At 40.4% G+C, this 11,539-nt stretch overlaps 1 protein-coding gene across 6 annotated transcripts in view; it reads left to right on the top strand.

Moving 5' to 3' along the window:
* The first annotated feature begins 8,769 nt into the window (after nucleotides 1–8,769).
* The window catches only part of LRCH2 (leucine rich repeats and calponin homology domain containing 2), a 110,869-nt gene continuing 108,099 nt past the window's right edge, over nucleotides 8,770–11,539 (top strand). For all 6 annotated transcript variants that reach the window (XM_034649547.1, XM_034649546.1, XM_002928786.4 and 3 more), the window contains exon 1: nucleotides 8,770–9,168. In XM_034649547.1, coding sequence (XP_034505438.1) covers nucleotides 8,814–9,168 — 355 coding nt within the window. In that variant the 5' untranslated portion in view covers nucleotides 8,770–8,813. The remainder of the gene's footprint in view (nucleotides 9,169–11,539) is intronic.

The following is an 11,539-nucleotide window of genomic DNA, read 5'->3' as shown; positions in this document are numbered from 1 at the left end:
TGTAGGTAGGATTATCATGCCTATTTTTCAGATGAGACAAAAGAGGCACAAAGAGGCTGAGGTGCTTGCCCAAGGCCACATAATTGTTAAGTAGTAGAGGAGTTGAAGCAGAAAGGCCAGTTAGTAGGCTAGTGTAGTAGTTGAGAGAAAACAGTGACTTGAATGAAGGTTATAGCGGTAGAGATGATGTTACCAGTCAGACAGGTTGGTGCTTTTATGTCTTTAGTTTTGCCAACCTATTAAATGGCTATTGCTTGGGGTGCCTGAGTGGCTCAGTTGGTTAAGTGTCTGACGCTTGGTTTCAGCTCAGGTCATGATCTTGGGGTTGTGAGATCGAGCCCAGCCTGGGTCAGGCTCTGTGCTCAGGGCTCTGTGCTCAGTGGGTAGTCTGCTTGAGATTCTCTCCATCTAACTCCTACCCCCACTTGCAAGTAAGCACGTGTGCTCACTCTCTCTCTCTCAAATAAATAAATGAAACTTTCAAAACAGAACAAAACTAAACAAAAGGCTATTGCTTATGACCGGTAGGAGAAGCCATTGCCAACTAAGGAAATTTTAAAGTCCTTTGGTGCTCTATGTATGTGTCCTGGAGAAAAAGACTTTAATCTAGGTAGAGGTATTTAAGGTGAAGATTTTATTAAGGAGTGTTTAAGATGTACAAAGTGGAAGAAGTCGATTAAGTCATCAAGGATAACCTAGTTGTTTAGTAATTAGTACCTTAGAATTATCTACTCCATTAATGAATGACTATGTTTAGCTATTTCAATAAAGAGATTTTTAAAACCACAAAAGAGTGGGAAAGTATGTTATTTTCTTATATTAACTGCACGTGTTAAAGCCAGGAAGTGTAAAACATGAGGTCATCCAACCAATATATTTTCTCTTACTTTGTGGAATCATAATTGTAGACAAAGTACTTAAGCAGAAATAAGTAGCTCTTAAGGGTTGGCATTGCCCAACCTAAACCTATAAGGTAAGTGAAAAGTGAAATTTCTGACTTCCTCACCAAAACAAAACACATCTAAAATACCCTGCAATATTTGATCACACACTCTCTTTTTATGGAACACAGCTTTGACCCTTCCTTCTGACAACCTACAAATAGGCTAACTGATGTCATGGTTATGACTGTAGTCAAGAAGAGATAGTCTTGTTGCCACATAGGGAGGAAAAACTGGATTTTAGGGTCATGTGTGACCCTGTTATCACTTTAGAGCTTTAGGTTTATAAGACCTTTATTTTTCTTCAGGCAGTCTCTATTACCCAACGTGGGACTCGAGCTCAAGAAATCCTGAGGTCAAGAGTCACATGCTCCACCAACCAAGCAAGCCAGGGGACCTTGGAGCTTTAGGTTTATAGATAGTCTTTAAAAGGAATTTCATCATCAAACCAAAAACCAACAAACAACAAAAAAACCCAACACAAAACCAAAACAAAACCCTCATAATTTGGGTACACTGCCACCAAGTGAAACCTCAGTCACAATCCCAGGAGATTTATGTCATATGTTTGTTTTATTGAGACAGAGAAGCAAAAAACATAAACCTGTAAACCAGGCATACTTCACATGAAATAAATGCTACATATAATAATGAAGATTTGAACCAAATTTTAAGATGAACAAATATAATTAGACTTTGGTAGATGCCCAACTTGATTCTTCATCATTTCATTACAGCCTTCTATTTTTTTAAAAGTAACCTCCATGCCCAACGTGGGGCTCAAACTCATGACCCCCGAGATCAAGCGTCGTGCGCTGCACTGACTGAGGCAGCCAGGGGCCCCATACCCTACATTTTATACACAGGTTTTGGGCCACATGTTTCTATATCATTCTACTTAATTAAATAAAGAATCTAAACCCTTCTGGGATTTATATTTTCTCCTGAGGTTTTTATCTGGCTTGATATCATAATTCTTTTAATATGTTTTACTGAAATGCCACTAATGTCTGTTTTTCTCTATCACTGGCACAGCTGGCTTATAGGTAGTATGGTTGTTGCCTAGGTTTTCCTATTAGGAATTTGGATTTTGCTTAAAAAGGCCCTACTTCATCATTCTCTCTCACATACTGCAAGAAGAGGAAGATAATTTTACAAGACAAGATTGCCCAAAAGGCATTTTGGCATGTTTCCATGTTTATATATATAAAAAGAAGACTTTCTAATTTAATACTAAAGGAGACTAAAAAAAAATCTTCCTCAACTTTATGTTTTCTAATTGGACATTATAATTTTAATAATCTTTAAAAAATTTTTTCTTAAAGCTTTTATTTATTTAGGGGCACCTGGATGGCTCAGTCATTAAGCGTCTGCCTTTGGCTCAGGTCATGATCCCAGGGTCCTGGGATCAAGCCCCGAATTGGGCTCCCTACTCCGCGGAAAGGCTGCTTCTCCCTCTCCCACTCTCCCTGCTTGTGTTCCCTCTCTCGCTGTCTCTCTTTCTGTCAAGTAAATAAACAAAATATTTTTAAAAAGATTTTATTTATTTATTTGAGAGAGAGCGAGTGATAATAACAAGAGAGAGCAGGAGTGAGGAGGACAGAGAGAGAAGCAGGCTCCCCACTGAGCAGAGAGCCTGATGTAGGGCTTGATCCCAGGACCCTGGGATCATGACTTGAGCCAAAGGCAGATGCTTAACCAAGTGAGCCTCCCACGTGCCCCTACAGTTTTAATAATCTAATGTGATGTTTTATCTACTTTCTTTTGGCCAAGCTAAACTAGTAAAATTCTATACTCTGTATGTTTTACTTGCTCCTCTAATAAGAAAGCTCTTCAGAATGTTTAACAGACTTGTGTCACTTAAACGAAACAAAATATTTAAGACCTATATATATACATATTTTGCTTGTTTTGTTTTTAAGTAAAGTCTACCCACAATGTGGGGCTTGAACTCAGGACCCCAAGATCAAGATCAAGAGTCACGTGGTCTATTCAGTGAGCCAGCCAGCTGCCCCATTTTAAGATATATTTTTATGGAGATTTGGAACAGATATCTATTTATTTATTTATTAAGATTTTATTTATTTATTTAAGAGGGAGAGAGAATGAGAGAGAGAGCACGAGATGGGGGAGGGTCAGAGGGAGAACCAGAGTCCAACTGCTGAGCAGGGAGCCCAACACAGGGCTTGATGCCGGGACTCCAGGATCATGACCTGAGCTGAAGGCAGTTGCCTCACCAACTGAGCCACCCAGGCTCCCTGGAACAGATATTTAAATGGATGTCATGATATCAGGTCAACATACTAGAAACACAGAGGTCAAAATCTGGAATTGCAGGGGCGCCTGGGTGGCACAGTGGTTGGGCGTCTGCCTTCGGCTCAGGGCGTGATCCCGGCGTTATGGGATAGAGCCCCACATCAGGCTCCTCTGCTAGGAGCCTGCTTCTTCCTCTCCCACTCCCCCTGCTTGTGTTCCCTCTCTCGCTGGCTGTCTCTATCTCTGTCAAGTAAATAAATAAAATCTTAAAAAAAAAAATCTGGAATTGCATTAGAGACATTAAAACAAGAATTGGAATCGGGTTATGGGATTGCAAGTGATAACACAGAAGTTAGGAGAGGTGGAAGTTTGGGGTTAGTTAACAAGGATGTAACCTCAACAGCAGCACGGAGGAAAATGTTTGTTAGCGCTGGTGGCACAATAGTAAAAAAGAATTTAAGAAGTGCCATGCTGACAATTCATGGTTCACTCAGCTCAATATTCTATTGATAAAGTGAACCTAGAAAAAAGATAATAACAGCCTTTATAATATGGTAGGGGTTTTATGTAATTATCTCATGTAATCCTCACTACAATCCTATGAAATAGTTAATAGTGTTATGATTTCTGGTCTATGGATGAGGAATCAAAACTTTGAGAGTTAAGACTTGTCTATCTCGGGGCGCCTGGGTGGCACAGCGGTTAAGCGTCTGCCTTCGGCTCAGGGTGTGATCCCGGCGTTGTGGGATCAAGCCCCCACATCAGGCTCCTCTGCTGGGAGCCTGCTTCTTCCTCTCCCACTCCTCTGCTTGTGTTCCCTCTCTCGCTGGCTGTCTCTATCTCTGTTGAATAAATAAATAAAATCTTAAAAAAAAAAAAAGACTTGTCTATCTCATATCTTTTAAGTGTCATAGCAGGGATTCTAACCAAGATAGAATATAATAGTGCTTGCTGATGTCAGCACTAAAGACTAGGCACGAGCTTCTTCTAAGTAATAGTGATCGTCGATACGTTTGTCCAAATCTCTTTGGGGTTAATAAATATTAACTTTGGGATTAGTGAGTTTGTTAAGATTGGTTAAAGCAATGCAAGGGTTTATCTGCAAGGGTAGAAGCAAAGACAGGCAAAGGAGGATCAGGGATGTTGTAAACAGTGTGCTATAAATTATGCTAAAATAAGTTAATGTATAGTCTTCTGAAGGTCCCATACCAGAACAGGGATTTTGGAAGGGACTGAAGATCACGTTACTAGAGAGGAGGGCCAAGTGAGTTTCCCTGATCCCCATTTCTCTAATCATTTTAGGCCTACTTCTCAGGGGTTTCTCTAATTCAGGAGTTGTGCTGAGATCGTAGTGAGCAGAACTGTACATCTCATTCTAGCTGCAGCTGTGAAATAGTTCAGCATGGGGTATATTAATAGCTTTTGCAGGGGTGCCTGGCTGGCTTAGTCAGTAGAGCATGTGACTCTTGATCTTGGGGACATAAGTTCGAGCCCCACATTGGGTGTAGAGATTACTTAAAAATAAAATATTAAAAAAAATATATATATCCTTGTTGATTTAAAAAATAGTTTTTTTTGAGTTTCTGATATATACCTTGATGATATCCACTATTTCTTATTTTTCCCCCTGAATTTTTTTTTAAAGATTTTATTTATCCATTTGAGAGAGAGAGAGAGAATAAGTGAGAGAGAGCACAAGCCAGGGGGAGAGGCAGAGGGAGAAGCAGACTCCCTGCTGCTAAGCAGGGAGCCCGATGTAGGGCTCGATGCAGGGCTTGATCCCAGGACCCTAGGATCATGACCTGAGCTGAAGGTAGACGCCCACCTGACTGAGCCACCCAGGCATCCCCCCACCCTGCCTGAATTTATTTATTTTAAGTAAGCTCTATGCCCAACATGGGCTTTAACTCACGACCCTGAGATTAAGAGTAGCATGTTCTATGGACTGAACCAGGCAGCCAGCCACCCCCCTCCCTGGATTTAGCATTTAACTGAGCTGATGTTTTCAGGGAACAAACTGTAGGGGCTCCCATGGCTCTTTCCTGATTCTAACCAGGATGGAAAAAAAAATTCATACTATAGTTTGATCTATTTAATCCCCAGGTTCTTTGACTTGTTCTAGAGCCTGAGATAAATATTTCACTTTTGATTTATTTACACACTGGTAAGAACATCCTGTGGTCTTTCCCAATAATCTTGTTCTCTGATAGAATTTGGAGCTTTGGACTGTGCTTTTCCTCCTCTATATTATTTAGAGATGTTGGGTACCTAACAATTTGCTTGGAATGGCAGTGACTATAAACTGGCTCAGAATTTCAGAAGTCGCCTTTAGAGTTCTTTTGAATACAAATCATCTTTGTCATTTGCCAGTGCTTTATTTAATAGAGGCTGCATATTTTGTTCAAAACCCCTTGTTTTCCTTCTGTAATCTTTGATATATGTCATCTAGTCCTGGTAATTTATCAACATTTGTTTTCTAACTTTGGCTTGGATAATGCTGAGTACTGACTCTAATTTAACCAATTATCAATATGTCCAGATCAGAAATAACATTGAAGCGGTAATCACTGTAAAATATTCTCTAGCATAGACTGATGCAAAAAAATTCATGCAATATGTCAAATATTTTTTTGCACATGATTATCAAGAAATTAACTGATTTCTCCCTTGACTTCCTCTATTTGTATATTTCTTATTATTTAGTTTCCTTTTATGACAGGAGCAAGGGTATAATAAAGAGATAAACATTTACTGAGTACCTAATGCTATACTATTCTTTGCATAGAATAGTTTCTTGGCATGGAGTAATAGCTCATATGTGATCTTATTTATTTTTAGAACAATCTTATGTGAACTATATACTATTTTTCTTCATCTATAAAATGGAAGAATAATAGTAGTTATTTTACAGGGTTGTTATGAGGATTGAATAACTTAGTATATGCAAAGCAATTAGAACAGTTCCTGGTAAATAGTAAGCACTATTTTAAATATTCTTCTTGTTATTTTCTAGTGTTACTTAAGAGGAAACAGAGGTACACAGATTTTAAGACACTTTTCTGAGTATTACAGTCAGTTAGGTGGTTGGAACAAATTTCTAAATTTCATACTCTTGGGGTGCCTGGGTGGCTCAGTCGTTAAGCGTCTGCCTTCAGCCAGGATGTGATCCCAGGTCCTGGGATCCAGCCCCACATCGGGCTCCCTGCTCCACTGGGAAACCTGCTTCTTCCTCTCCCACTCCTCCTGCTTGTTTTCCCTCTCTCGCTGGCTGTCTCTCTCTCTGTCAAATAAATAAAATCTTTAAAAAAAAATGAATTTCATACTCTTTTTTTCTAAACCTTTTACCTCCTGTTAAATGAATGAAACAAGGGGGGCATTACACTTAGGTGGCTCTATTGCTAAGGTGACTTACTTAAGCATACCAAAATCTAAGCCTATAAAAGCCTCAAGGTTATGAAGTCAAAATGCTGAGGACAACCAATCACAAACAGCCAACTAGCTTTAGGTTATAGCCAATCAGATAATTTCCTTTCTTCAGTTCCCCATTTTTTCTACATATCTTTCCCCTGGTTCCTGTTGGCAGAGCACTCCTAGCCACTTCTGGCTTGGCATTGCCTAATTTAAATTGATAAATGTTCACATCAACTCTTAAATTTTTAAAATATGCCTCAGTTTATCTTTTAATACTCCTTATGGCCTTGGTGTTCTTGTGAAAGAGCTCTAGAATGTGTTATTTTGTCTGATTTTCATGTATACCTAACCTACTTTGCAGGCTTCCTGTTTTTTGCACTTAGACTATCTTTTAATTCTTTGAAAGATTACTTTATTTCTTAAATTTGGTTATACATGGCCTTTTTCACTTGACAGATATCCTGAAGTCATATTTTTCCTGGAGTCCAATACATTGTTTTAAATAATGCCAACATTCCTATTGGGAAATTATTATTAAAATAGTTCCTTTCCTAGTCTTTTTTTTTTTTTTTTAAAGATTTTATTTATTTATTTGACAGAGATAGAGACAGCTAGCAAGAGAGGGAACACAAGCAGGGGGAGTAGGAGAGGAAGAAGCAGGCTCATAGCAGAGGAGCCTGATGTGGGGCTCGAACCCATAACACCGGGATCACGCCCTGAGCCGAAGGCAGATGCTTAACCGCTGTGCCACCCAGGCGCCCCCCCTTTCCTAGTCTTTAACGAATGAATTTAGTTTGTCCTCTCCCCTTCTTGATTCTGGAAGTTCTCAACTAATACTTGATTTGATTTGTGATATAAAGATGAGATATAAGGTACAGCATTTCTTTCTGACACCAGTGGGCTTAAGTACTTTGATTTCACTAGCTAATTCATTGAAGAGTCTGATTCTCAGTTCTGCTCCTTTTGTGGGTCATGCCTATGGCAAATGTAATTTCTTGCAACGTAATCATTTTAATTAACCTGTATGGATGGCCACACATTTTTTCCTGCATTTTCCCCCAAAGTAGATCCAATGGCAGATAAACTTTTGTGATTTCTCTAAGAAAATGAGATTGTTGGCAGATTGCTCAAATTGAAATGGATGTAAAAGAGATGCATTGAATATTCAAATTGATGATGATTGAATATGCCCAAATATTCGGATAATTTTTTTTTCGGGGGGGGGGTCACTTTACTATCAGTGAAAAAGTTTTGAGTATTCTGAGTGGAGGTAGAAGGGTTAATAGTGGCCTGAATGGTTGGGTTCAGGTTCCAAAAGTGACCTCCTAAAATGGAAGATTGATTAGCTTATTATCCCCAGTGTTAAACCTACAGAATTCCACCTAAAACCAAAACCTTTATTTCGAAAATAAACTTTAAGGTTGTTTAACGATCAAAGAGTTTTCCATCAGCCATACTGACATGATGAGAAGAAACCTGAGATATTTTGGAAATCTTGGCACAACTTCAAAGAGTGATAGAACAGAATGCAGAGAACTTTTCCAAGTTTTGGAAAGCAGCAGTTTGGCTGAGACCCACACATACTGAAACGAGAGGCTTCCTTGAAAACATTTTAAAAAGTCTTTTCCTATTTTGGAATTCTAAAGTATGGCAAAATTCATATATGCTTAAAACTCAGTCCTGCACCAGTTTCCCTCCCCAAATAACCCTCCACTGTTTCTCTCCGTGTCAACACTGATAAACAATTCCTGAGGCATTTGCGGTAAGCGTTTCAGTAAGGTGGCTCATAGTCCTTCTAAATGCCGTTTCAACATATTCTGAAAGGAGTCCCTTTCACCCCTACCTAATATATTTGCCTTTGTTTTGCAGAGCGAGAAAGGTGAAGCAATTTACAGATCTGGGGACAGACCGCTAAATGACCTGTAGTTAAGCCGGTGTCGCTTCGCAAGATCTTGGTACCCAAAGCAGCGGAATCGAGATTTAGCATCCTTCCTCTGATCACACATTTCTCAAACCGAGCGTTCTGCACGTTGGAACACCGTCTCTTCTCTACCCAACACCTCCTCCCAGCCCGCCCCCTGGTTCCTTCCCACCCTCTACCTCGCCCCCCCTCCGCCCCCCAGCCTGCGCATGCGTCCTAAGAACCCCCTACACTCGCGGCACAAGCTGAGAGTATTGTCGGGGGCTATTCTCTCTCCCAGGAACATGGCGGCGAGTCAGGGAGGTGGTGTTAACAGTGGGGGCGGCGGTTGTGGTGGATGTGGAAGTAGCGGTGGCGGTAGCGCAGCCGGAGGGGGAGGTGGCGGAGCCGGAGGGGGAGGCGGCGGCGGCGGCGGCGGCGGGACCCTGGTGGTGCCCATCCCGGTACCGACTCTTTTCGGTCAGCCGTTCCCCAACGGGCCGCAGTGGAACCCGGGGAGCCTGCAGCCTCAACACACGGTGAGGAGCCTGGACCGGGCCCTGGAGGAGGCGGGCAACTCCGGCATCCTGAGCCTCAGTGGTAGGAAACTCCGAGACTTCCCCGGCAGCGGCTACGACCTGACGGACACCACCCAAGCAGGTGACAGGACGGGGTGGGGGGGGGAGGGGAAGCTGGGCTCCGGAGGAGGAGGTGGGGGATGTGGGTGGCTGCGTGGCTGCGTTGTTGGACTCTGCTGGTCTGGGCGGGTTCGCGGGGGCGGCGAGACTGACAAAGTCGGAGCAGCCTGTTTTCGTGAATGTGAGGGGGAGAGAAGGGAACGGTGGTGGTGGGGGTGGGTGGGTTGCTGACTGTAGGGTGTATGGAAACAGGGCGGAATGTGAGGGGTGAAAGAGCATTATTGTTAAAGCGAGTTGCTCCAGTAAGGAGTAGGGAGGGAGGTTTTGACACCTTCCTTAATGCACTTCTTCCAACTCTCCTGGATGTTCTCATCTTCTCGGAGGGGGGGAAAAAGACAATACATAAAATCACAATTTACACATATTATTTAAAGGCATACGTGCCTGGAAGAATGGCATATTCCTTTTCGTCGTGCAGCAGCAGCATTGCCACGGTTTTTGTGTGTTACTTTGTGTGTTTTAATCATCCTAGAATATTCTTGCCTTCTGGTCACGTATGCCTTTAAAGACTGAGATTTTTCATTTTCCTGGTGTTGAGAAGGTAGTGGTGGTTAAATTAGTATTTGTTGCAGTGGCAAATGAAATCATCAATCATTAACATGTCTGGTTACTAGGGGAAAGGATCCTTGTTTTGAGTTACGTTAGGGTCTTAATTTTTATAGCAGAAATAGCCAAAAAATTTGAGGGCATTTTTGAGAAACAAAATTAACTCTATTCTTTAGGGAGTTGTGGGATAATGGCTTATTTTGGTTGAGAAATTGGCTATTGTAAGGTTCTTCATATACTCTCTGGTACTCTTTGTTGTGGATGGCATTTTTTGTTATGAACATACCCTCTTTCCCCTCTGCCTTATAACCAATGCTGATTATTGTAAATACATTTTGGTTTGAGGAAAGGATTTTTTGCTTTTCATAATCTTTGCATTTGTTATCTTTTATATTTGCTTTGTTGAAAGAAATCATGGACAGAATTATTTTGATAGGTATAGTAATTTTGAAACAGTGCAGTAAGTAAATTCACCCATAATGAGAAGTAATAATAAAAGGCCTCTTATTTTCAGAATAACACTATTTCAGTGCAGTTTCTGGATATTAAATTTAGGTACGTGTTTGGAGGAGGGTGGGGAGAAGAGGAAAGCCTAAAATTGAAGTCTTCCACCCAGTTATTCTCTTAGGAATTATGCTAAGAACTATGAATGCGTAATCGATCACTGGTTTTGTATTTTGGAAAGCATGTTTGAGTATTTACTCCTTCACTCTGAACAGATTTCCTAAACAATATGTTCACATATTTATGAATATATTGGCAAAATATTATAGGACTTGGTATGCTCTTTAAAGGCTTCAGGAAAATGGTTTCAGACTACATCATTATGAGTATATATTGTTTTGTTTATTGTGCTTTATAACCTGTAAAGGATCTATCTGTGGGACTAAGTTTGAGCCTCCTGGCTTGGGATTCAGGGCTTTCACTGTCCAGCTCCAATTTATTATTGCAACCTTACCGCCCCAATCACTCCTACATAGAACCCTCTGTTCCAACTAGGTCAACTCCCTGTCCCTCAAATATATTTAATGAATTTCTGCCTCATCTTTGTAGAAGGTCACCCACATACTTGGGATTTTTCTCTTTACTCCATCTATTTAATTTTGTTCAAGCCCCAGCTTTTCCAGGAAGTTGGCTCTAACTCCCTTAGTCCATAGCAGTCTCCTGTTTTTGAGTTCTTATGGTACTATCTTTACCACTTACTTGCTAGTGCTGGCTTTATTTCCTTTATATGTTTGTGTCATGCTGTCCCTGAGAAGCTGGAGAGCTCCTTAAGGGCAGGGAATAAGTCATATACTTGTTCAGTCTTCTCATTACATATTGCTTAATATTTTTCATAAACATGAATATCATCTTATGTGGTTATAACCTTTGGCTTTTAAGCCTTCAGTTGGTTTTCTGAGGCAAGCTTTAACATAAAGCAGAGCCATATTTGTTCTTGGTAAGCATTCATTCGTCATAAACTTTATCAGTGTCTACGGTAACATAGAATTTTTGAGTTGATTCCACCTCATTTCATTTTTTTTTTTTCAGTTGAATATGTGTTCCTTGTGGGAACCCTTCAAAAATCAAATGAGAAATTTGTGATTCATTTGTCATTCATTTTTGACAAAAATCAATCATGAACTATTTAGGGGCAATATTTTTGTATGTAAAGAGACTAGTATTAATTATGTATAAATGAAGGTGGGTACACTGGAACTGAAGAAAAATAGAACATGTTTGAGATAATACATACACATACACATGCATACATATACATTTGTGTGTGTGTATATATATATACA

This window comes from Ailuropoda melanoleuca, chromosome X (assembly GCF_002007445.2).
Source record: "Ailuropoda melanoleuca isolate Jingjing chromosome X, ASM200744v2, whole genome shotgun sequence".
Taxonomy (NCBI): Eukaryota; Metazoa; Chordata; class Mammalia; order Carnivora; family Ursidae; genus Ailuropoda; species Ailuropoda melanoleuca.
Note: the sequence above shows the minus strand (reverse complement) of the source record. Positions and strands in the feature narration are given on the sequence as shown.